Below are 26,545 nucleotides of genomic sequence, written 5' to 3'. Positions count from 1 at the left end.
AAATATCTAATATTCTTAAAGAAAATTATTACTTTCATACTCTTATTAACAAAAACATATACATAAAACACAACACAATTCAAGCAGATACTGATCACAAAATATTCGATTTTCACAATGCACAAACCAGAATTTGGATCTGTATTGTACCCAAACAGTATATTGTTAAAAATTTACATGAAAAATGATTAATTAAACTGATCGATATTTCCGGGATAAGGCCTGGAAAGAATGGATATGCATTATTTGGCATAAAAACTGCATATGCATTTGACAATTACATTTTGAAGCACGTTTTTAAATGTTGCTTTATTTAAAAAAAATTTCCCGCTGAACGGAGCGTAACGGTGAACTGTCAAAACAGTCAGCTGTTGCTGGAGCGTAACGCATCGTGTCAGTTTTGTTTATCACGAACGTTCCCTGGTGCCTATTTGTGTTGTTTATCGTTAGTTCGTTTGAATGCATTTAAATATCATACATTATGTTGGATAAAGTAAAACACATTATTTTGGTGCTGTCTGGGAAGGGTGGTGTTGGTAAATCAACCGTCAGCACCCAACTAGCGCTAGCTCTAACGGAAGCAAACCACAAGGTATTCTTGTCGAAAACCTCTTATCAGTTCCGTACGCAATCTGCTAACAAGTGTGTTTTTGTCCCACAGGTGGGTCTGCTCGATATCGACCTTTGCGGGCCATCCGTGCCGTATTTACTTGGCCTAGAGGAACACGACGTCCACCAGTGTGATGAGGGCTGGGTGCCGGTGTATACCAACGCCGAGAAACAGCTGGCCGTCATGTCGATAGGATTTTTGCTTAAAAATCGCACCGACGCCGTCATCTGGCGGGGTCCCAAAAAGACCGCAATGATTAAGCAGTTTCTGGAGGACGTAAACTGGGACGAGCTGGATTATCTCATCATTGACACGCCACCGGGCACTTCCGATGAGCACATCACCGTGATGGAGTGCTTGAAAACGGTTAACACAGACGGTGCGATCATTGTGACCACACCGCAGGAGATGGCACTCGAGGATGTGCGCAAGGAGGTGACGTTCTGCAAGAAGACAGGCATTCCCATTCTGGGTATCGTCGAAAACATGAGCGGGTTCGTGTGCCCCAACTGTTCGGAGTGTACGAACATTTTCTCTTCCGGCGGTGGTCAGTCACTGGCGGAATTGGCCCAGGTGCCCCATCTCGGTACGCTACCGATTGACCCACGGGTGGGTGAACTGGCCGGCACCGGAAAATCGTGTGTACGCGAGCTTCCCAACTGCACAACGACTGAGGTGTTGCAGAAGATTGTACGAACAATAACGGTTGGGGCGGAATAAAGATAGTTTAAATGCAACGTGAACTGTTTATTGAATCATCTGCCCTATCTGTTCTCTTTAGAAATGATCCCGTACGGTCACCTTGTGGTAGTAGTGCGGCGCAATCTCCGTCAACCAATGCTGCTGTATGACCGTTATGTCCTTCATGAACAGTTTCGTCGTGTGAATCAGCTCACAAAAGACGACCCATTGCGGTTGCTGTTCGGTGTACAATGCAGATAAAGGATGAATGCTTAACTCCGTGTTCCCGCGTACCGTTCTGTACACACCCGAATGGTGCAAATAGGCGGCGTAGGGGAAAAAACCCGCCACAATGCACCGACAGATCGTTTCCACGTTCCCATTACACGACCGCAGTGGGACGTTCAGTTCCCGCTCCAGCATGCTCGCCAGTTGGGTTTTGATTTCATGCGCCCGCTTCAGATTGCGATAGATGAGAAAGTTTCGACCACAAAATTCCTTCGTCCTGCCCGACTCCACGAACGCACAGTACACGTTGAGCAGCGTGATGAGGTCACCTTCGGCTACCTCGAAGTTGCGCTTTGCAATTCGGCCCCGAATCGCGGCCTGTCCGCCTGCTGGCTTCGAGAAGACGGACTGCACCTGCAGCATCGCGATGATGATGAGGATCTCCTCAGAGCAGTCCATTTCGCCGGCTTTGAACAGCATCTTTGCCATCATCGGCGGTATGGACATTTCGGCAAGGAAATACCCAACCGGTGAGGTGAGTGCACCTTCCGCGTCCAAGGCTTCCAGTGCGTACAGCGTTTCCAGACAGGCGAGCAGGTTTTTTGCCGGTGGTGAAGAAGGAAATGTAAAACGTAGAATGTTGTCGATGCCGAGTGCTTTCAGGAAAAGCACCGTACTGCAAAGGTCCGATCGGCGCATCTCCGGGGGCGTATGTTCTGGCAGCGCCTCCCAGGCGGCTTCCGTGTATAGCCGGTACACCTTTCCACTTCGAATACGTCCAGCTCTTCCAGCACGTTGCTCGGCGGCCGCTTTGCTCACTGGTACGACCACCAAACTGTCCGTCGTACTATCCGCCGTGTACCATTTGAGTTTAACGAAGCCACAATCGATGACTGGGGCGAGAAAAGGGCGACATAAAAGCGAGGATTAAAATCTATCCTAAAGCCACGATGACGTTCCAGTAACCTACCGTACACAATTCCCGGTATGGTGACGGACGTTTCGGCAATGTTCGTAGCCAGTACCACCTTCCGGACGCCTTTCGGTGCGGTAAAGAACACCTTCAGTTGGTCCGAATTGGGCAACGTCCCGTACATGGGTAGGATCTGCATGTCATCCTTTCCACTCATCTCCTGGTGTTCCCGCAACAAATCCAGCGCTCTAAGGACCTCCTCCTGACCGGTGAGAAACGCCAACACGTCCCCTTTCGGTTCGGAACGGTGAATCTTCATGACCGTATTCACCGTCTCCTTGACGTAGTCTGGGCACGGTTCCTGCAAGTAGAATATCTCCTGCGAATACATGCGGCCCTCTACCGAAAGGATCACAGCCGTATCCTTGCCACCCTGCGGTTTTACGTTGAAGAAATGTCGGAAAAATTCCGCATCAACCGTGGCCGACGAGACGATGATTTTTAGCGTCGAGCGCTTGCGGGCGATCTTTTTCAGCAGGCCAAGTGCCGTATCCGTCAGTGTGCTCCGTTCGTGCGCTTCATCTACCATGATCACGGCGTACTGCGTCAGTAGCGGATCGGCCAACATTTCGCGCAAGAGAATGCCCTCGGTCATGTACTTGATTTTGGTTTGTGCCGGGTCACACTTCGAGATGAAGCGGATGGACACGCCGACCGTTTCGCCGCATAATTCACCCCGTTCGGTAGCGACACGGTCAGCCAGCGTGATGGCCGATATCCGGCGGGGTTCGGTAATTCCAATCAATCCCTTCGTATGCCATCCGAACTCGTGCAGGTACTGTGAAAGGGGAAAAAAAAGGATTCATCAAAACGGTGAAACATGATGTGAAATGATTTTTTGATCGAAAAGGTACATTTTTACAATTAAAACTTCCTTGCCATTAAAAGGCTTGAAATCCGTATTTTCGTTTCAAAATTACCTCTCATTTTGTTGGTTTAATAAAGTAAAACAAAGCAAACGCATGATCTTTACAAACAGTTGGACATTTTCGTTAATCTTTATTTTTGATTGATTCTCGAACGATGTTAACATCCACGAACGAATGATGATGTAACAGTATGCAAAAAAAAATGAATAAATTTAAATATAATTTAAATTCAGCACTTCACGTCTCGTGAACGACTTAGTGCTTTGTGGAGGTGGAGGGATGAGTTGTTTGGCTCCAAACCCCAGTGGCAAGAACAAACGCAAACGTCGTGAGTGAAAGGATACAGTTTCCTTAGTTGTTCTGTTCCAACATGGCGACAGTAGACGGCAATTGGAAGATAAAACGAATGTTCAAAAGGAACTCATATAAGTGGATCTGTTCGTCGATGCCGTTACACGTTAAACCGTACACACAACACACGTTTTTGATCACACTGTACTGCATATACATTTGCGGTGCATATTTTCTATTCACCCTCCAATAATGCTAGTTTGCCGTTCCGTTATAGTGCACGTATATGAAAACACAACGTTTACCAAAAACACGTGTGCCTGTATATAGAGGGGTGTTATACTTTACTAAAATCGATGCTTAGAAATACGTGTTGTTCTACCACCGTCTTGTGAAAGAAACATAAAAAAAGAGCGCATAATCCTTCCTGCATACGCTTCCTGCAAAAGGAAGCTTCGGTTCGATCGTTAATCTCGAAAGTTATGCATGTGAAAGGGGGTGATTTGCTTTCCTAAACATTAAACCCTTTCTAGCTGCTGCCAAAGGCAGCAGCGTACACTGAAACAGCAACACGCCGGCGGTAATAATATACATCTAACAAACTAGCGGTCGTATAAACAATCGTAATAGTAATGAAGGCTGTGGATTTCTCGCACTTTAACTAGGGGGGGTTCCATCGTCGCTCGTTGCTCTACCGTTAGTGTATATATATAAATTCTGCACTCTGGCTGGCTCCTAACACAACACTCGATCCCTCACGAACTCGGAGCAAAAAGAACGCTTTTCCTTTTGCTTTGTAATGCACGCTAGCAGCTATCACTACACAACATACGTAAAAGATATACAACGATCTCATATATAAACAACTACGCCACGCATCCGCAACTGATTGTTGAGGATCACTTTCCTTTTACATCTCTCTCCTTTTTCTCTCTCTCTTTCTCTATAAGGCTTATGTTTTTCTAGGTTTAATAGTTTCGGTTTAGAACCCACCGGGCGTCGCGCGTTTGTTCGCGGATAAGAAGAACAAAAAACTGCAATCGCCCGGTACACGGGAACTGTTGCGAGAGTTGCTAAAAACAGCTAGCGCGCTGCTGGGCCATTCCATTTCCCCGTTACAACGGAGACACCTTGGGGCAAGCCTGTTCGGTTAGGCAACCAACGGCGGGACGGATCCACCTCCGCAACACCTTAGCAGCGCAATCACAACGAAGTATTGTTAACCGTCAGTGATTTGTAGATGAAGTTTTGCACACCGAGCAGATGCATCTCGGCGACGCTGATGACGACGAGCAGCGCGACATAACCAGCGTACTGTATCACTCGCAGGTACTCCCACAGCTTATCACAGAAGATGCTTAGCAGCAGAAAGTGGAGCAGCGCGTGCACGTTAAAGATCCGCCACAGCCAGGCGATGAAGAAGAACCCGGTCGAGCGGAACACCGACTCCTGCTGCAGGTACTGGGCCGGTGTGACGTTTTCCCGCTCGAGCATGTCCTGGTAGATGGCGATGTAGCGGTTCCACCCGGTCGAGCTCAGCATCAGCATGCCGGTGTAGCACAGCACCTTGCGGGCGACCTTTTTTGTCGTCACCTTCACCTTGTAGATGACGCCCGATTCGGAGCTTTTGGATTCCGCCACCGGGATGATCGACTGGAGCTGAGTGTACCCGCGCCGGGGTGGGTTGTTCTTCAGGAACACAAACACCCCGATCATGAGGGCGATACAACCGAGCCCATCGCAGATCCCGTCGATGTAATAACCCGCCGAGCCGATATCTGATCGCTCACCACGGATGTGCTTTTTCGCACGTGCCACATGCCCGTCCAGGTCGTCAAGGAACGTACGAAACTGGAACAGCACCACACCAATCCGGCGGTAACCGAGCGAATCCGACGCCACCATGCGCCCGGCAGCGATCGCCACAAACACGTGGAAAAAGGATATCATGTTCGGTGTCACGAGATCACCCTTCGAGAAGCCGGCCACGTTGTCCACTATCGTGGCGATCGGTGCGAAAAGGTAGTGATTCGTGTGGTCCAGCATCATCGCCTTCACGGTCACGTCACACAGCGGGTTTAGTTCGCAGCTCACCCAGGCCACATCCTCGTACCGGACGATGTGTCGGTTCAGCTGGTGTGGCATCGTGGAGGAAGGCGCGAGTAACGGCGATGTGACTGTGCTTGGATGGCTGCCACCGGGAACCGGCTTCAAGAGGGTGCTGTTTGCTGCCACCAGGAAAGGATCCGTATCACGGATCGGATAGTCCTGGATGCGAATGTACAGATTCACGTCCATCCAGGCGAAAAACACGATCAGCAAAAACAGCAGCGACAGCAATATTTTGCTGACCTGCGAGCTAGGACCCACCATGATTGCCGTGAGGATATAATCTGTCTTTGCACTAAACACTGTGTTTCTCTAGGTACGGTACGGTACTAGGCTAACTAAGGTGTATTTTATCCTTCGATATAGATCCCTACTGCACCGTCAGTTAAGGCGGAAAGGCTACTTCTCGCGCAAATGATAACGATATATAAAGTAACGCTCCACACGGCGTCCGTAACGATCGACAACAAATATCCGACTGTGATACGGCGGCCACCCGAACGAATCCTTTACGTTTAAGCGTAAGGACAGCTTGTACTTCTACGACCACGACAACAACAGCTACTACTATTACTAGCCCGCCGTTCGTTCATTCGTTTCGCTTGCTCGCGCGGTTTTTTTTATTATACGTCCTTCCGTCCGTACGTGCGTGAGTGTGGATGCCAAAGGTTCGTCGAGCCCTTCCAGCAGTTCTACACCACCGCGACGAACTGAAACGAAACAGAGAGAGGGTGTATAAATGAAACAAAACGGTCGAGAGGACGGGGTTCGTGGGTCCCTTTTCGTGTGTGTTAGTAGGGAGGTGGTTGTTGCATCGGAATGGGCCATGAAGCGGGTGTGTCAGTTATGGATGCAGGAATGGCAGGAATTCTCCTGGCATCCAATCCCGGCAAAAGGGAATTTATTGTTAGTAGAACTGAGAGCCTTCCTGCTCCGATAACGACGACACTGACAGCGGAAGGTACGGTCGTAGGACATATTAACGGAGAGTAAAACAAAAAAAGATTTCCCATTTTTTGACGACAAATCTATCGACCATTGAGACAGCAGTCAGTGATGTCGTGGATATGGATATCTTTATCGTGGTATCCGTATAAAATTTAGCTCCTGACACTTGAAGAGAATTAGTATATTAAACATTGAATGGTATTTATATAGTGTGAACTCCATTGATGAACAGCGACGGAAGCGGCACGCCATGAGAAAGATCAAGAGAACAACAACCAAACCATAAATTATTGCATCAGGTCACTCTTTGCGGGTTTGAAAACACATGTTACATTTGCCGCTATCAAAAACAGTCAGGGGCCTTGATCTGTGTAATATATGCTTGGATTAGCGTAATAAATTTTTAATTCATCGTCTACCACCGTTTTCAACCATCCCGGCACTGCATTAACCGGGCCTCGACTTCCGGTCCCGTAACGGCTGAAACCGAAAGTCACGAACGGTGGAAATGCAATTTGCATAAGTGAGGCATTGTGCGGCTAGGCCTTCCAGCGCAACCGATCGGTCTCCAGGACGTAAGGATAACGTCATTTCAAATGCTGCTACGATTGGCTCGAAAGTGGAATGGAAAAAGCGAAGAGCGTCTGGTTGCTCTCTTTTGTCCGCGCTCGCACGTTAGTCCTTGACATCAGGACTACTCAGGGGGCGCAATGAATGGACAGGAAATCGGTGACACAATTGTACCGCCGATCCGGTTGGGTGGGAAATGTCACATTATCAAGGTAATATCACTAATGTGCGGTGGTCCCGGCTAGGTCGTGTGTCCCTCATGCTCGAGCGGTGCTGCAACTCGAGTGCCATTCCGTGGCCAGGACAGGATAACTCCACCGTCGGGTAATGCAAACTTCGTATCCCTTTTCCCCCCAAAACCGGCTGCAGGACGAATGTGACACATAAAACTGGGCGGCAGACTGGGGTTTTTTTTGCTGACACTACACAAAATGTCCTTGCGTTCTCACGCCATTCGCTCGGTTATTTGGCCGATGGGAGCGCAGGTTTGCTTTGAATAATGTACGACGAATGAAGCCGGGAGATGGGGACAGATTTTCCGCTTGGAGCAATTTCCGACGTTTCAGTAACACGGGGGGAAAACCCTCCCGATGGCAATAAATTGTCAATGGAAGGAGAAATACAAGGATTAAAGTTTTAGGCACAGAGCAAACACGGTTTAAAGCCGCTGTTTTCTTGAGTATTTGTTCGAGTGATAGAAATTGTTTCATATGACTTTACTTGTATAGAAAATAGGGATCTTTTTGCCCCATTTGAAACCAATCTACCAGCGAAAGCACACATCTACGATTTTCCACATAAAATGTGAACGATGAATACTTTCACTGGCCACTCACAGTGGGACTTTCGTGCGCAACCAGCCGTACAGAACCAGTCAGCAGTCGAACCAACCGACAAATGCTGCAGAGATTTCGTTTCATGATTGCACATGTTTTATGCGCTTGAGAGCATATTTTTTTTCACCTTCTGAAGTGCCATTTGAAACCGTTTAAGCAAGGAGCTTCGTCAGTAACTTCTTCATGGAGCACCACCGTGGGGTGTTTGGGTTGTGATTCACTCGTAAAGTGCGATAAAAGATACGCCAATCTGCTCGATATTTGCATGCGCAGGAGTTACATGAATAAAACAAACATCATACAGCATTGCGTTGAAATCGGCCGCATGGTTGACGGCCACTGCCGAACCTGAACCATCATTCCAGCACTGTCCGGGTGAATGGCTTCGAAAATGACGCTGTTGTCGCTACCGGTGTGGCGGTATTTCTCCGATTTCGCTCATAAATATTGCACACCGAGCAGGTGTATCGCACGAACCAACGGCAGAAGGTCCTACCGTCGAGGATCTGAAGGAGGATTCGGAGTCGTTCCAATTTTTTCCCGCTTTAAGGAAGCCGCATATAGCATTGGCGTCATAAACTGTTGCTAGTTCTACCATAAATAGTTTAGATTCGTCGATAGATACCCAAAAAAAAAAGCGAACGTGGTGGCGGATCCCGCCTTTTTAAGGTGCCACAATTACGGCTGCCAACGATTCTGTCCTCGATATCCTCGTTCCGTTCACTGTCAATGTTATACGTGTGGGACTTCCTTTTGCTGTTCGAATGAATGGATCGGAATGGTACGGTTGGGTGCTGAAGAGAGAACGAAACTAGAACAAACAGTGCCAGTGCATGTCAGTTATGCTAAAAATAGACACTGGCCTCATTAGTACCCATTTTACGATGTTAGATATATTCTTATCGTATGGATGGATAGATGAATGATTTAGTATCGCACCTCGGGAGTCCTTCCGGTACTTTTCCTGTCCTCAGTTATGACTAAGTAAATGAGAAAATCATTGTTTGTTTGTCATTACCAGCGGACAATGATGCTTTATGTAATGCCAAAGTCTGCCTTTCGTAATTATACTATATTCAGAAGAAAATGTGATCAATGTATTTCGTTCGGTAGAGTATTAAAAATATACTAAATTTTACTCAAAAATAATATAGCAAAAGCTTTCATAATTTTTGAAAATTAATTGCCACCAGAGAAATATACTTTTTGTTCGAAATCATATTTCGAAGTTTTTATAAGCAAAATGAATATTTTTTTAATTTTTAGGATCATATTAGGATATTTTTATCATTTTTAGATAGTGATGCAATGGGGGATACACTAAAGCCATATTTTTTGCGTTAAAAACAAATTCCTGAGGAAACAAACTTCCGATATGAATGCTCACACGCAACCTCGTGTTGGTGTAAAAGTTTTCCACCATGAAATCCCATTTGCCTTCGCTCTAACCGAAGATTCCACACGCCTTCTGGAATGGCTATTATACGAGCGCTAACTGGCAATTTTAATTGAAGCTCGTAAACGGCAAACTCACGCAAGGTACCATTTTACTTTAGCGCTCATTTATTGCGCTGCATCTTAACACGTGCCCCGCGAGTTTTTCGGACACGTTAAAAAAAGCCCAGCAAAGCAAAGAATTTTGTAGATAAAAATATAACATCTTTTCGTTTGCTTTCGGTGGGGTTGTGTGCTTGAAATAAAAAAAAGCAAAGAACACATTTTCCAACCAATTGATCGCTCGTGAGTTGCAAATCATCGTTACGTTAAACATTCTGACCTCAGCATGGAACATGGGGCGCGATCACGTATGGCGTGAAATTATCATCAAATATCGTGGCGCGTTGTTGGCCAATGATAAGAATGATGACGATCGAAAAAGTGTAATGCCACGTACACGCGTTGTCGCATGTGAACGGTGTTTTGAACGACCTCATTCGAGCCCTCAGAGGGGTCGTAGTTATCGTGTATGATAACACCTAACAATATCTGATTCATGCCGTTTTGACGAACGATTGAAAATATTGCCTTCGCGACCGTGCGATCGCGAGATCAAATTAAATTATTCTATTGGCATTGTTTACATGCTCGTTTCGACTTGGCGGGCTTACCTGCGGTACTTGGGTGCTTTTCCCAGATCCGGTTTCACCGACCAGCACGAGCGTTTGATAGTGCTCGAGACAGTACAGGATCTGGTCGCGGTGTTGGCGTATCGGCAAACGTTCCCGCTGGGCGGCAAGGTTCAGCGACTGGTGAGCGTTGAAGACAAACGACGTTACGTGATCATCCGCCGGTGCCGCGTCCCGTTCCGATGCAAACGATTCGTCATCTAATGGCACCACATCCGGCGCGCGCGTACACGGGGTTGCCGATCGTGAAAGTGAAGAGAACGAGACGAATCAGATTAGAACGGTTTGTTGGCAAATAAAGGCGTGCGAATAAATAAAACAAAACGAACACGTCAACCCCAGGCGGGAGATTTTAATCACTTGCTCGATGGGAAGGTGTGGTGCAAAAAATCACCGGAAAACAATGACACCCCGCGTCGCGGCGTGTTTAAGCGAGTACTAATTCAATTACTACCAGCACACGAAACGGCCGGCAGAATGTTCCACCAACACCGTCGAATAGTGGGGCCGCGTGAGAGCGCGGGAGTAATCAAAACGCGCAGTTTTCACGCATACGAGCGCCCTAGGGGCCGGGTAACGAGTGCCGGATCGGACAGATAAGAGAGTCGCGCGTTCCCTAGGTGATACGGATTGATAAGCCGCCAACGGTTGGACCATACATTAATATCACCGACTGTACAGGTTGACACAAAAGTTCAACGGCAACGGGCGCGCATTCGCACGCGCACGCTTATCATTACAGGTTAGGTGTGTGGGTTTTAAATTATGATAACGCAAACCACCGAGCTGGCGCTTGCCAGCGAACTTATATATCGATCATTAAGATAGATGACAAGCGTAAATCGCGGTTCTTGCACACCTTCAAAAGGGCAGCTTATCAGCTTATCCTTGCAAACTCATGCTGGGTTAGATAATTTCGGTGATTTGAAAAGGGATTTATGGATCACATTTTATGGTTCAATCCAACATGCATCGACAAGTGTGTGCGGATTAATATTCTGCACAAGCGATGCACGTTTTGTAGCCGCCCCAGAGACCGATACGTGTCGTACGTGAATCGTGTTGACCATGGACCGCTTCAACGAGTCAATGAACCGTCGCGCACCAGCTGAAAGTATTCACCACTTAGGATGCAGAACGTCGAACTACTGCTCTTTTTCGGGGTAAAATTAATCCAACCACCACAAGCTTCCAAAGATGGCCATGATCGTTGGTTTGCTTTGCTGACCGACTGTAGAGAGAATACACCAGCTGTTGGCGCTGTTCGCAGCAAAATTAGCAGGCAAAACCGATTGTGGATGGTGCTTCCTAAGGCGGGTAAATTCAATTAGTTTCTCACACAAGCGTGGGAACTGGCTAACTAGACGTAGCGTTCAACACGCTACTTGCTGCCAGATGACGCGCGAAACTCGGTAATTATTTCCATATGCCCAAAACGGACGGGATCGACGATACTTACCCGGTTTAAGGAACTTTGGAAATCGACTTGCGCTCATAATCCGCCCAGTATAGCTGTTCACTAGCACGCAGTAGGCGTTGAAGAATGGGGTACGATCGTCGCAATATGGTAGGAAACGTGTGGGGTGGTTTTGGTGATGATGGTTTGTCGGTTTTGAGCACTCTTTTTAGCTCCTAAACCCCGCGCTGACGCATTGTTTTCATACCCAACAACAACAACAACAACAAAAGCTGAAATATATTTCCAATCTTACACCGGACACTGGTCACGACACTGGTGCAGAAAGCCGTGGCTGGGGAGGTATGTTTATTTTCGCATCGAACTCGATGATGTCACGCGGCTGCTATGCTCGCGACCACAGATACTGCCTTTCGCGGCTGGGACAACACACACGGGAATGCGTTCGTACACTTCCACACATCCGCAGCGGGAACGGAGACGGTTCAGTTCCTTTCAAGGTGAAACGGAACCGGCCACCAACCAAGCAGTACCGCTTTGCTTTTGTTTTTTTAGGTCACCGCGATTTTCTCCTCTGGTTCGATGGGTGTTTTTTTTTCTCACCACATTCGCGCGTTTCACGGGTGGAGTGATTTACGATGCCGAGCTTGGGGCTCTTTTCCACACGCACTCTCAGGCGCAGTTAGCGATTGGATTTCTTGCTCGAACGCACAAAAATTATGCCTCGCGCGAAGGCTAAGGGCACACGCGGATTGCGCTTTGCTGAAATGCCGTTGCCTGGTTTGCCCTCGTCAAACACGGGCGTTGCTGGAAGGGGCTTTCACGCTTGAATTTCTGCACTCGACCCCCCACGGCGCGCACTGCTGTTGTGGTTGCAGTCGGCTTTTCTTTACCAGTCGGATTCGATCCGCTTCACTGCCACTTCAAAACACACCTGCTGGCGTTGGGTCGGGGTGATGTGTACCCGTTGGGACGCCAAAATTCCAACACCGCGCTGCGTGCATCCAAACAACAACGGGCCCGGAAAAATGGACCAGCTGATGGAATGCGCCAACGAGATAAACTAATTTTCGAACCAAACGGAACGGAATTGATGTATCCAAATAAAATGGACAACCACGGAAATTGCGAACGCGCGGAGCACACGGAGAAACCAAAAATGCGACAAACAATTAAAAAATAGCTGTATGTTCGACAGCTGCAGCCACCAGGTTGGACTGCTGTTGTGACAGTAGACGCCTAACAGCCAGATTGGAAGAAATAACGATAAAAGCGTGTGTTTTTGCTAATATAGAAAATTATTTGTGATAAAAGATAGGTAAACAAGTTTTATCATTTTCTATTGATGAGTATTGTGTTATGTAAATATTTATGTTTTTGTCGTGCAAGTAAACAAACATATCATTGTGATATGTATGTGTTTAGCGCACGAGATCCAAAAGTTCAAGCCACATTCAATTGATGAGGAACAAATAGCATGAAAATTTGAATTTTAAGATAGTAAAATTCATCTACAGTAATTTATGTGGGCTACCTTCAATTTCTATTCGATTAAACGGTCGAAATCATTGTAAAACGGCTTCCAAATCGTGTAGATTTCGGTTCATGTCCGATGTCAAAAGAGCCGCTTTGTTTACGTTGAGATTGTCAAAACATTGCACTCGATCACTCCTCAATTTCACAAGAATAATTTGGCAAAGTTCTTGATTTTAACATGTCCGATGAAGTGGATCCAGTGGAACAAATGCTGAAACGAACCGGCTGTCTTAATTTACATCATAAAGTGCAGGTAAGGCAGGCAAGAGGTATTGCTGTACATAGTTAATAGACATAATATGTGTATTCTTTAGGAGTGCATAGCCGAAACCGGCGACTGGCGGCTCTGTCAGGACGTAGTAAAAGATTTCAAGCTGTGCATGCAAGATTACACGGAAAAGCAGCGCACAAAGTATAGCGACAAATGAAAATTTTACGTTCGTTACTTGCTGGCATAAGCAGCGCGGTTGGCCCCATGAAAATGGTTCTAGTTGTTCGGTCCGATTTGGGATTGAAAAAGGGAAAGATTGCATCACAATGCGCCCATGCGGCCGTTCTGTGCTGCATGCGGGCATCTGCCGGTCCTGCTAAAACTAAACTTAACGCTTGGTTAATGCAAGGCCAGCCAAAGATCGTACTTAGGGTAGACAGTTTAGAAGAGTTGCATTTACTAACGACTCGGGCTGAAGCGTCTGGGGTGATCGCTGAAATAGTGCGAGATGCCGGTAGAACACAGGTGGCGAGTGGTACGGAGACCGTATTAGGAGTAGGACCTGATCAAAGTCAATCGATCGATGCATTAGTGGGCCATCTGAAGTTGTTGTAGTTATGTAAATAGATCCGTAGTTTGTTGTAACATTTGTTTGGAACATTTTATCTGTTTTGTCTTTGACCAGTATGGCTGTTCTTTCGATCCCCTAATCTTTTCCACATCCGAAACGTAGCTTACGACATTTGTTTGCGATTTTTACTGTACAATTTTGTTTAAAACATAAATTGAAGGTATAATTTATTTGCCCCGTGAATCAACAATTGGTTGCAAGTAAGAATCATGTTCAAATACATCTTGAATCAGTTTCCTTTTTCAGATAGATGTATTATTAATAGGAAGAAAGATCATGATAATACTACTAGTATATAATACATAAAATACTAGCATACCTTGCTTATATAAGAATTTTTTCAGCTAACTCGAATGATCTACAGAGGTTAAATTTGAAGAACTAATTTGAATCAAAATTACTTCAATACTTCTATATGAATTCGATTATTCGAATCTTACAGAGTGATATTGCAATCGATGGTAGAGCTTAGTGCTTTAGTCAATTTTATGTTAACTAAACTTACATAATATATTGAACATAGGCGCATTTTGAACTAAATATATTCTCATTGTTTGCAATGGCATTAACCTAGATTAACACACAATTGTAGCATGATTGGTTTTGTTGCGATACAAAAAAATCTGGGTTACAATTGGCCATTTAAAATGCGTCATGAACACACACCACGCAATGTCTATCGGTGCAATGACTTTCACTTTTAAGGGTTTGCTTTTCGCCCGTTCTATGACCTAGGTCTAGTGGTATTTCAAATGCGTGCCAAGAATCTTTGTACGACGAGCATCTTTGTATTAAGAGAAATAATTTGAGAGAAAGAGAGAATGGGAGAGAAAAGTGTGTTAAATTAACATTAATCCACATCCGATGAGGGCCAATTGTGAGGCGTGGTGTGCCGAATGTCGCTACTCTCTACCATCACCCGTGATGTGCATCAATCCGACCGGCATGCGTAAGTGAGGCGGCAAAACCCTCATATAGTACGACGCAGCAGTTCGCAAACGACCCTCACCCATGTTCCCATGTGACCAACGGTCCCTGATCTGTTTTCTGAGAGGGAAACGTCTGTTTTAGTCATGGTGGAGGCGACCGAGCTCGGATGGAGGAAACAATAGCCCTACGCGATCGTCATATACCATGTTGGGAGAACGATATCTGTTGGCGTTTTTTTTGTCGTACTATCCAACCGTACTCAAACTATGACACTTTGGAGGGACAAAGCCAAGGGCGGACCACCGTTGAACCCATCGGGGTGCGTCGTCGCATTCGAAGTGCCACAGTGATCGGCAAAGGTTGAGGAAATGGCCATTTCTGTTACATTCTGTTCATGCTTGGGATAAAACGCCGATAAACTGGTGCAATTGTATAACTTAACGCAGCTTTAAACGATACATTTCTTTATTTTTGTTTCAATGAAAAATTAAATATCATCGATGCCACGTGTTCCGACCTACCTGAACTGATCAGACTTTAAGCAAAGTAATACTTTATTTTCATAACTGCCGGATGTCGCATGTGTTAATACTAAATGAGATACATTTTGTTTCTGTTTAACCACTAATTATCTTTCATAATTTAATGGCTTTTAACGTGCCATTTAGCCATGCAAGTTTGTGGGATGGTTCATAATCATTAAATGAAACCCTCCTAAAATGTTGCATAAATACTTTGTGGTGTCTTAAGTTAGTGAAACATTATTTAAAGGTACTGATTGTAAGCTAACTGAGAACAAAGTAGAACTTTTGTGTTCTTCTGTTAAAAGTTATCACAAGTTTTATATAAATTGTGATACCAATGATTAATATCATATATATGACTAATTAGTCATTCAAATCAACGAGCGACTTTTTGTATAAACTGAGTCTTTGTCCCTCAGAATGTGCTCAAAAGACACCCTGCATTTAATCAGTTAAATCAATCGCAACCACATGTGCCTTGTTTCGCGCCAGCCCATAGTGCGGTTGATGTGTGCACGCGCTCGCGCCATCCCACGACATCCGACGGTTGAGCCGCTTCCGCGTCGAGCACAGTTGATCTTTGGCTGCCTGGGTGGTGGTGACATTCCACGGTTCTATCTCGGTCCGGTCGGGTCGCGATCGTTTGCGCAGATCGGCGCGCGCGCACACACAGCCACAACCCGTTGCTCGGATCGCTCGCATGGTCTGGTGAACCTTTCGTGTACGGGCGCTGCCTTTTTTTTCTCCAGAAGGCCTAGTACGCCGGGTCCGTCGGAACATAGTGCCCGGTTATCTGTCAGTGTATCGTTGCTGTGATAAGATTAACGTGTGTCGTCTTCCGCCTGGAAGCGGTTCCGTGCCCAATCGTTCATTCTGAGTGCTTTTTGAAAACGTTACCAAAATAAGGGAAAAACTCGGAACGCCATAAAGTGGTTCGTGTAGGAAAAGGTAATAGAACAAGCTTCAGTATGGTGATGTTAGAATAAAGCGCTCGCTTTAGTGTAGGAGTCTGCATTCCGCCAGGAACCATGTATCGCTCGCAGGAAAAGCATCGCTCAGCACAATAAATGTTGATGAGATAAAAAGCAATTCAGTGCTCGGGCAAGATCTTTGCAACCGATCTTCGCTGAGTTCGCCGTTCGTATCGCGCTTAAGTGTCACAAATTGGCGCCAGGAACGTGTGGGTGGAACTGAGACATGCGAGCGTGAAAACAAAGGAAAAAAAAATGACGATCAGTTGCATTTCAATAGGTGCAGTTTTTGTGGGCCAAGGTGACCGACCGGTGCCGTGGTTCTAACGTTACTCAACAACGCAAATATCTTTGTGCGGTTGAGCGACTTTTCCAGCTCTTGTGCTAGCTGTTGCGTTGCGATGAAACTGAACCTGATCTTATTCCAGTGAACCAACACCAGGCCATCTGGGATGCTGTCACTTCGATCGGACATCGGATCATTTACGGTCCAATGGCCCAGGATGGGTGCATTGTTTACCACCGGCCAGAGTTCAGACCTCATCAAGCGTTATCGCACTTAGCAGATGATAGTTCTTAAAGCTTTATGGTGTTTGATAATGCTTATCGTCCGTTCTAGAGCGAATGTAGGCCGGTTGATACACCCGCGAACCAAAGTCCACCGATGGATGATCTCCGTGGGAGCCGAGAACTGCGTGCGGTGAAGGAGATAGAGCACCCCAAGATGGCCAATCAGGCGCGTCCGGTGGACTTTGTGCCCGTTCGGGTGATCAACGGCGTCTTCCAGCCCCAACGACGACGATGATGACGCTGATGATGGTGATGATGATGATGATGGTGCGCAATATCGCTTACCACTCGCTCTCGGCATGCTCGCCAGTCAGCTGTTATGATTGAGCTTGATTCCGCGTGACTCCTGCGCTTGTTCCAGGCCTGGTGCTTCTACGCCACACACCCACACACACACACACACACACACGCCGGGTTTGAGACAGGCACGTGCGATATTCCCACATCGTCGAACAAAAAACAAACCCCAGAAGAAGGGCCGTGACGCTGAACTTGACGCCGTACTCGAGGTGCTGCGATAATCAATGGCCAAGCCATTTAACCTTCCGCCGACGACGGTGTTTAATTAAATTCCCGGCACGCACACAATCGGCCTAATATCGGAAGGAACTGCACGGAACCGGCAGTTGGGCTAGTTTTTTTTTCTCCATGCTTTCGTTCCGTTCCATTTGCTTGCGTTTCCGCAACGCAGGGTTTATTTGCATATGCCCAATATCGGGCACAACCGCACGGTGCGAAATTCGGTTGATCGTGGGCACGTTCCCTTGAAGCTGACGGCACCACTCGGACGCTAATCACGCTCACTTTTGCCACTTGAACCGTGCACTAAGTGCTATGCATTTTGATTATGACAATTGGAGGCATTGGGTGTTTTACGCGATTGTGTAGCTCGATCCGTGGTAGTCCGCTTTTGCTACTTGGCTTCACAAAAGGTGAAGTGTGTGCTACACAACCGGGCGGTAGGGTGGTTTTATCGAACGTAACATTGAATTGCGTAATTTAGTATCGCGAGCCAGGGTGCTAGGTGCTTTCTGTCTCGTGAAAAACGACCCTCAATTGGTGGCAGTAGAAAAATGCTAGACCGGGTCGGGTTTGGATTGAAGGTACCACAAAGATAACGTTCTATTGCATAATCGTAATAACTCAAAGCAAGGTGTAAATGATAAGAGCTTGTGAATTGGTCATCTGTTTTAATCTAGAGGGAGCTGTGATCGTCGAAATGCTTTATTCGATACATAAATGGAGTGAATATGCTAGCATTTAAGCATCTCTAGCTAGCTCTTCAATCTCTCAACATAATACATTATAGCGCTGATTTGCGATCAAATGTTCGACTAATGACATGCTGCATTTCTTGAACATGTTACCATCTGTTCACGTTTCTAATTCGTTCATTTTTATTTGCATTTTTTTCTCTCTCTCTCTCTCTCTTCTAGAATCCCCCCAGTGACATCAGCTTCGTCATTTGTTGATCCGTATTCGAACTCCCAGCGAGAGTGGTTTTTTTTGTCCCCGACTCAAGCAGCCACCCTCCGAGCAGGACGCGCCAATTGGAGCGAATCGCAGAAAAGCTTCACACCCGGATCGAATCATCTCGCCCGAAATTTAGGGGCCGCAAGAGTGCGGCGAAACGGCCACAGTACACCCCCGGAAACACCCGGGAAACCGCACGCAAAATGCTGGTCGAGTTGAATTTGAAGCAAAAATTCCTGACACTATGCGGCATCACAGCTGCCGCCATGGCCGCGTCATTAGCGATCGGACAAAGATTGATACCGCAGTCGATACTGACCGGTGTCGTTTTTTACCTCATTTCCGGTGATCGCCCCTCGACCGTGTACGCCACCATCGTGTCACTGCCGCGGGACATACGGTAAGGCGAGGGACACATCCCTTCGGGTGAGAGGGTTAGCATTAAGAAACGTTGGCCACGTTCAGAAGTTGGCCTCCGGACACGCCAGCAGTGGTCGCTGCAACTTCGCCTGCATGCTGACGATGATTTATGTTGCCGCTGAAGCGCTGCATGCTGATTGTTTCTAAGTAGAGATAACACGTTCTAATGCTTTCGCAACCGGCATTTGGGACGGCGAGCAGTTGATTCAATTCGCGCGCTCTGACGGTGGACGCGAAATTGCACGCCGCGAGTGCAGCGCGGCCCTTCAATCCCTAATGACGGGTTTGCATACTGTGGCGTAATACCTTCATGTGTGTGTGCGCGAGTCGGGGAGCTTCCACCGGGTATCCGGGAATCCGGCAAAATTAGTATCCATGGCAGTGATAATGCTCGCTAAATCACGCCAAATTACACTTGCTCGCGGGTTTATCGCGGATATCCAGCCCCCGGGCTTATCTGTTGGCTTTTGCACACGTAATGTTTGCCAATAGCGAGCTGGATTCGTTTCATTCTGGTTTTAATACAACCCATCAGCACTTATCATACTTCCTTATTGCTTAAATGACGTCAGAGTAGACGATTATTGGATGAAAAATGTATCATTTCTACATGACATCGTGAAAATTAACCCTCACTGAAAGTCATGAAAATAGGCTAGTTTTTTTTCAATCTCTAGTATTTTATCCAATAGTATGTGATTAGTCTCACTATCAAAATTGGACGTTGAATCAAATGTTTTTTGCATGGTAATATTAACATTTATGCCATTTTAGTACAATCATTCTGCTGTGTACAATTATTAAGATAAAATCTATCGGAATCAGAAACACAAGCATAAATAGCATCGGATTGTAATTGATGGTGCATGAATGAATCATCAGTGTAATTGTATATCGAGCAGAAAAAAATATCATAAATCAGGCCATCTGTATTCGTTCTCAAACACGAATGTATAGCCTCAGATTAGCGCGATTATCGTAACAATTTGTTTGCTTATCTTGCATGTGAAGTTGATGAGCTGTGTCTCAGTTGTTCCATAATTCCTATCGCGTGCCGAATGGGTTGTAGCAAAACTATCGCATGATTGAGATGAAAGCGTGGCAGTAATTTGCGATTGTACGTGAGCAAATAAGCAGAAAACGGTTACATCCGACACACGTGCTTTTTTCCAGCGCTTTATCGTGATTTCTTTGTTTTTTTTTCTTCTCCTGCTCTACATCTCAGAACCGCGATCATCTTTTTGAAGCTCAATCTAAGCCTTTACCGGTACGAGCGAGCCGGTGCGACCGTGGTGCAAATCTTCGAAAGTGTCGTCGCTCGTCACCCAAACAAGGTAGCCTTCCTGATGGACGACGGTCAGCTAACGTTCGCCGAGGTGAAGCAGCTCGCTGACCGCGTGGCGGCTCACTTTTACGCGAAAGGCTTCCGGAAGGGCGATACGATTGCGCTGCTGATGGAAACCCGGCTCGAATATCCCTGCATCTGGCTCGGCCTCTCGAAGGTCGGCATCGTGACGGCGCTGATCAATTCGAACCTGCGGAAGGAAACGCTGCGTCACTCGATAACGGTGGCTAATTCGAAGGCAATCATCGTCAGCTCGGAGCTGGCCGGAGGTAAGTGATAATAGAAACTGTCAATCAATCATCCTGGCATGTCCTGTCTTGTTTTCTGCTGCCAGCTGATGATGCGCCGCTCGCCGGCAAGCACTGCCGTGTTCTTACCCGGCCGGATCAGCCCGGAGGAGTTTTTCCGTTGAGCCCTTGTTTCACCGGTTTAATGCTCCACTGCACAGCGACTTCCGTTTCCACCTTTGGAGAAGGTTCTTGGGGGCAGATTCGTCCTCCGAGAAATGGGAGCCTGAAAAGATGGCCTACCGAAAAACTCAGGAACCCCACCCAGGAACCGTCCCGATCAAACTAGCTTGTTTCCGTCTGGTTCGAAGGGATTGTGAAATTTTATTTCCCAAACTCCGTTCCCATCCCAATGCGGGACGGGAAGAAATGGGATTTGCTATACCTGAGCCGCGTACAATTGATGCTCGAGAACTCGAAAACCGTCAATTATCCACCGCTGAACGGACCGAACCGTTCGGGGAGGCCATTTTGCGGTCATCAATCGCATGTTCAGTGCCTGCATTGCGTGGTGAATGAATGGAAAGGTATGCCGGATTGATAACCTAATGGATTTGGATGTTTTTTTTGCGTTTGTTTCTGTTGCTAGATGAACTAGCTTTACCAGAGAAGAGATAGCTTTTGTTAAGCATCCTTGCAGGACAGAGCCGTTTCAGAGCAACGAATGAAAAACGCTCGTGTGAGGGTGTTTTCTGTGGACCACAGGGCATTTGGATGCAATTTTTCCCCGCTGCATGTGAAATGCACGAAATTGGGAAATTTTGAGTAGTTTTTAATTAAAAGCAGAGTGCATCAGTCACGCTGAAGAGAGAAAGGAAGCAAAATGAGCAGCGAAGGTAGGATTTTTGTACAAAAAGTTAATTGAATATCCCGGCTAGTTTTATCACCAAGTGCATAGACCTGAAAGCGACTGAAAGGTGGGGAACGTTTTTTTTCCGCGGAAAATTTCAATTTTGCTCTCCAGTTCCTTGTATAGAAAGTTGTTTCACGGGAACTATAATGTTCGCAACCCAAAATTATGTTTATTGAATGAGCATGAAGATATTTTGTTTGAAAAGATTTCACGTCATTTGCTGCCTTCTTATCGAGGAAGCACTACAATGAAACACAGTAAACCACCTTTTGTGCAAATAGTAATTAAGAAATCATAACTCAGTCACTCCGGGAGAGTGGGTGGTTATGGCAAAAAATACCCCATCCCTTCGAGAGCGAACGAATGCCCGCAGTCTTTGGCGATGAGCCGTACGAAAAATCGTTAATATTCCCACTGTCTTTTGCAGCGATCGCCGAAATAAACGAGCAGGACGGCATAAAAGGCTTACCGGTACACCTATTCCGCACCGACGGTGCCGACACCAGCAGTGACCCATTGCCAGGTAAATGAGTTTTTATTCAATTGCACCCGATTGAGCTCGCTTCCGTTTGCGAAAATCCACGAGGAAGAACCTCTGACCCCTGCACGGACCCCAGAGCCAAGCCCGTGATCCGTGCCTATGTTTTAAAGCTTTGTCCAATCGTCCCGATTCGCTTTCCGCCTGTGTGTCTTTATCTCCGGCTCGATTTCTCCCATCCGTAAGCGCCACACTGTGCCACCGGTTTCACGTCGTGCACGGAGTCCTTTTAGCGGTATGTTCTCTCCTTCCCGAGATCCTGCCTGCTGCGAGCATCGAACTGTGGCGCAACGATAGTGGCTCTAGCGTTTAAGAATTTTCCACAGCGTCATCGCCCGCCAGATCCACTCCTTGTGCGCCCCACGGATGCCGAATGGTGCGAAAGCAAAGCGCCAGTCGCTCGAGATCCTGTCCGAAACCTCTGCTGTTTTCCCATAAATTGCACACATCTCGATTCCGATGATGTATATTCGTGCGATGCCTTTCGCCCGTCTGTTTCTTCGCCGGACGCAACCTTGGGGCTGCTCCGTCCAGCCAAAACCCGGGCCCGTCCATTATCCTTACAGTCACATCCCATTGCTTATTCGTCCCGCTGTACCTGCGCAACCTTCCGCTTCTTTGCATGACCGGTTCCGGTGCGGTTTTGCTGGGAAGTTTTATCACCCTTCTTGCATCCAGGGCTAACGCACGCTTCCACACACGCCAGTCCAGGCAAAAAGGTGTGATGCTGTGGGTTCGTCTGCTTCCGGATGTGAAAAGGGCTGCTCCTGTGGTCGCAGCTGACGGTGGTCCCCAGGTTGCGTACGCCTTCCGCACACATACGTGAATCCGAAGGATATAGCGTGCGAGCGAGCGTGTGTGTGCTTGGCGCGAGCGCGCGAAAGAGGAAGAGCTTTTAATGCGATACGATATAATTGATAATCATAAATCATCTTCTCACGTGCGCAAAATTTTTCTGTTTTAGATGCCGAAGATTTAAGGCTCAGCGTGGATAGTGGCAGCAGTAGCTCAAACGTAGATTTAAGCGCTATCCCGAATGATATATCACCGAAAGATAAATTGGTTTACATCTATACGTCCGGCACGACCGGGATGCCTAAGGCGGCCGTCATCACGAACCTAAGGTGAGTCGACACTCCGTCTGGGGCGAATCTGCCCATCACACACCGTCCGTGAGTCGGCGCTGTTTCGTTTCGACTCAATTGTTCTTCATTTCTGCTCGTCATGCGTAACATTTCGTGCTCGGCTAGTGCGGGAGCTTATCGTACTTTTTGATGAAATCTTTCAGTATGATAGTGTACGATATTCGAAAATGGAATCATTTTATCAAGTTTTTGTGCCATCTAAATTATACTGTCTAATAATATGTGAAAATTGATAGCATAAACTTAATTAAATATCAAGTAGAATTGTTCAATTTCTATATTCATCGCTTACTTGAGGGATAGATTCATTGCTGACTCCTGAATAGGCTTCAATCAAGATGAATATAAATGATTATTTTGTCCTGTGGTGGTCATATTATTTTATTTACTATTTAGTATAATTGTATATTACATCTCTTTCACTTATCGTATACTTTTCGTCTGTTTCTAGTCATTTCAAATAGTTCAATAGGCTTTTTGAAGATCGTCAGCTTGTTGTTAGCGTACCTAACACTGCATCATTTTTCATTCCACTCCCGCAAAACATTTCCATTCGTTTACGCGTTGCCAATGAAAGGGACGAAAAAAAAAAGAACAAATAATTCCACCAGTGAACGGTTTTCCGTTCTTCGTTTTCCCACAGGTACACGTTCATGGCGCTGGGATGCTATTACATGCTGAGCTTTCGCGATGACGACATCATCTATAATTCATTGCCCCTGTACCATTCGGCCGGTGGGATGATCGGCGTTGGCAGCGTGCTGTTGTGCGGTATGACGGCAGCTTTACGTAAGAAGTTCTCAGCCTCCAACTTCTGGACGGACTGTATCCGGCACAAGTGTACGGTAAGAATTAGCAGCATCCTCCCCGGGCGGCACGTGGTCGGTGGAGCTGGCGCGTATAAAACTTTTCACTTTCGTCTTCTACTGCTCACACATGGCGACGGTATGTTGTTTTCCCTTTTTTTTTTCTTCTCCTATAGGTAGCACAGTATATCGGGGAAATATGTCGCTTCGTACTGATGACGCCACCGAAACCGACGGACACGCAGCACGCCGTGCGGCTGATGTTTGGTAACGGCTTACGTCCCCAGATTTGGCCCCAGTTCGTTTCGCGTTTCAACATTGCCCAGATCGGCGAATTTTACGGCTCAACGGAAGGCAACTCGAACTTATGTATGCAGCATGGTTTATTTTTAAATAGCATCAAATCACACGTCCTGTTTTTACAGTAAACATCGATAACACCATGGGAGCGGTTGGTTTCGTGCCCAATTTCGCAAAGGCCATCTATCCGGTGACGCTGATAAGGTGAGAGCATAACACCGTGCATTTGAATCTACAGCGGTATTAATTTTCGTAAATGTTTGCCTTCACCGTAAAGGTGTGATGAAGAAACCGGCGAGATCATCCGAGGACAGAATGGATTCTGCATCAAGTGCAAAGCTGGCGAGCCAGGAGTGTTTGTAGGCAAAATCAACCCAAAGAAGGCACTCAACTCGTTCGTCGGGTACGCCGACAAGGCGGCCTCGGAAAAGAAGGTGCTGCATGACGTGTTTCGCAAGGGAGACATCTTCTTCAATTCCGGCGACATTTTGGTGCAGGATTTACTCGGGAATTACTACTTCAAGGACCGAACTGGCGATACGTTTAGGTAGCACATCCATTCAAAAGAGGATTGAGTTTCGATGTCGCTAACTATGGGTACGATTTTTTTGTTTTAGATGGCGAGGCGAAAACGTTGCAACGTCCGAGGTGGAAGGAGTCATCACTACGATCGTGGGATTGAAGGACTGCGCCGTTTACGGTGTTGATGTAAGTCAATCGTTTGATGAGAAAATAATGCCACAGAAGAAGTAGATTACTGACAACTTTTGTGTCTCATACAGATTCCAGACACCGAAGGCAAAGCTGGCATGGCGGCGATCGTCGATCCCGAGGGCAAAGTGGACTTGGAGCAGCTGGCGGCCGGCATTCGGGCTAGTTTACCTGCCTACGCTAGGCCACTGTTCATCCGCGTGCTTTCGGAAGTGCCAATGACGACGACGTTCAAGCTAAAGAAGCGAGATCTCCAGGTCGATGGGTACGATCTGAACAAGATCAAGGACCCTCTCTACTTCCTGCAGGGCAATGGCAGCTATCGGTTGTTCACGACGGAGGACCACGAAAACATAAAAAGTGGCAAAGCGAGGCTATGAGAGAATTCCGCAAAAGTCTAGCGACGGGAGGCGTAATCTAGCGATTCCATTAGATGTTGTTGTGTAGGACATTTATTTTTGTACGTATAATTGTATTGTTTTGTTTCAAATTCTCAATCGTAAAACCAAATAAGGAAAATGACTGAAATTTCTAACCGAAGATACTGACACCTAAGCTACGAAATCTTGATCGAAGAGATCGAATCATTTGTACGATAAGATTGTTGCATTTGTAATTCTCGACATAGCGACTAGTAAGAAATCTTAATCAGTAGCAATAAACTGTACTCATTATCGTATCGCTTGCGTGTTGCTTCAATGTGCGTAACATCGAGAAAGGATGATGTGCTTTTCCGTTATAAAACGTGCCACTTGAAGTCCTACTGCTCGCGCCGGCAGGCTGCCGTGTGATGTTTATATTAACGAGCAAATAGCGCCCCCAAAAAATGCGGGATATAAATTCAAACAAAAATCACACCAACGCAACGGCGTGACGCGTGAGCAAACGCGAGCCTGAAATTATCAAATAGATGCATAATTTTCAATATTTTACCTACACACATCATTCGGTCGGGTGGCTCATTTTCAGATCGAGTTCTGTCGCATGTTTGCACGGCCAGTTGTAGTGGCCATTTTTTTGTACTTTAGCTCTTTCTCTCTTTCTCTCTCTCTCGTTGTTCGGATACCCGCCAGCATGATGAAATGCAAATTTTGCCATATTGCATCACCTTTCCCCGGCACATGCCAGCCGGTGGCCGGTTCCAGTTTCGGCTAAAGCTAAAACAAAACACACACACACACACACGGTCGGGCTGGACTGCAAAAAGTGAGTCGCGGGGCAGCAAAAATTATACGTATAATATGAGAGCGAGAAGAAAATAAACGCTAATGTTTGTATTAATTTATTTTCGACATATCAAATGCCGGAGCGCAAACCCCTTGCCGGGTCGGGGGTCGGGTCGGGTAGCGGGGAAAAAGGGACCTCAACCGAACGTTGGCAAAAGCTGCAAATTTCCCCACCCACCCGATGGCGGGTGGCGGATCGCGGGTGCGGGGATTTAATTTCCATAAAATTCAATTTAGCACTTTTCGATTCGCTGCCAACTCTCGGTGGCCGGGCTGCCACGGAATGCATGTCGCTGCATGTACCGAAATGGCCACCCGTGCACCCCCTCATGGTCAGGGGATGGTGGGTGGGTTTTGTCACCCAGCGACCGGTAATTGTGGAGTAACGAGGCAGCGTGAGGCGCCGTTTT

At 46.7% G+C, this 26,545-nt stretch overlaps 6 protein-coding genes across 6 annotated transcripts; 4 read left to right on the top strand and 2 right to left on the bottom strand.

Annotated features, from left to right (window-relative positions):
* Positions 1-481: 481 nt before the first annotated feature.
* LOC128732015 (cytosolic Fe-S cluster assembly factor NUBP2 homolog) lies at positions 482-1,330 on the top strand. Its single transcript, XM_053825174.1, has 2 exons — positions 482-592; positions 662-1,330. Exons 1-2 carry the CDS (start codon positions 482-484, stop codon positions 1,328-1,330), a joined length of 780 nt encoding a protein of 259 aa, XP_053681149.1.
* A 56-nt stretch (positions 1,331-1,386) lies between these two features.
* LOC128730646 (probable ATP-dependent RNA helicase DHX35) lies at positions 1,387-11,737 on the bottom strand. Its single transcript, XM_053823722.1, has 4 exons — positions 11,701-11,737; positions 10,224-10,441; positions 2,490-3,270; positions 1,387-2,412 (listed from the first exon to the last, which is right to left on the bottom strand). The coding sequence occupies exons 1-4, from the start codon at positions 11,735-11,737 to the stop codon at positions 1,388-1,390; spliced, it is 2,061 nt and encodes a 686-aa protein (XP_053679697.1). The 3' UTR covers position 1,387.
* On the bottom strand, positions 4,702-6,025 carry LOC128730647 (ceramide phosphoethanolamine synthase). Its single transcript, XM_053823723.1, has one exon. It carries the CDS (start codon positions 6,023-6,025, stop codon positions 4,856-4,858), a length of 1,170 nt encoding a protein of 389 aa, XP_053679698.1. The 3' UTR covers positions 4,702-4,855.
* Positions 11,738-13,353: 1,616 nt separating the features above from the next.
* LOC128731916 (cytochrome c oxidase assembly factor 4 homolog, mitochondrial) lies at positions 13,354-13,647 on the top strand. Its single transcript, XM_053825073.1, has 2 exons — positions 13,354-13,447; positions 13,509-13,647. The coding sequence occupies exons 1-2, from the start codon at positions 13,373-13,375 to the stop codon at positions 13,620-13,622; spliced, it is 189 nt and encodes a 62-aa protein (XP_053681048.1). The 5' UTR covers positions 13,354-13,372; the 3' UTR covers positions 13,623-13,647.
* Positions 13,619-14,032, top strand: LOC128731915 (uncharacterized). Its single transcript, XM_053825071.1, has one exon. It carries the CDS (start codon positions 13,619-13,621, stop codon positions 14,018-14,020), a length of 402 nt encoding a protein of 133 aa, XP_053681046.1. The 3' UTR covers positions 14,021-14,032.
* A 4,675-nt stretch (positions 14,033-18,707) lies between these two features.
* Positions 18,708-25,580, top strand: LOC128721752 (long-chain fatty acid transport protein 4). Its single transcript, XM_053815536.1, has 10 exons — positions 18,708-18,904; positions 20,150-20,538; positions 21,837-21,932; positions 22,912-23,071; positions 23,736-23,937; positions 24,075-24,267; positions 24,324-24,402; positions 24,476-24,745; positions 24,816-24,906; positions 24,981-25,580. Exons 1-10 carry the CDS (start codon positions 18,708-18,710, stop codon positions 25,287-25,289), a joined length of 1,986 nt encoding a protein of 661 aa, XP_053671511.1. The 3' UTR covers positions 25,290-25,580.
* The last annotated feature ends 965 nt before the right edge of the window (positions 25,581-26,545 follow it).

The sequence above is a fragment of the Anopheles nili genome, chromosome 2 (assembly GCF_943737925.1).
Source record: "Anopheles nili chromosome 2, idAnoNiliSN_F5_01, whole genome shotgun sequence".
Taxonomy (NCBI): domain Eukaryota; kingdom Metazoa; phylum Arthropoda; class Insecta; order Diptera; family Culicidae; genus Anopheles; species Anopheles nili.
Note: the sequence above shows the minus strand (reverse complement) of the source record. Positions and strands in the feature narration are given on the sequence as shown.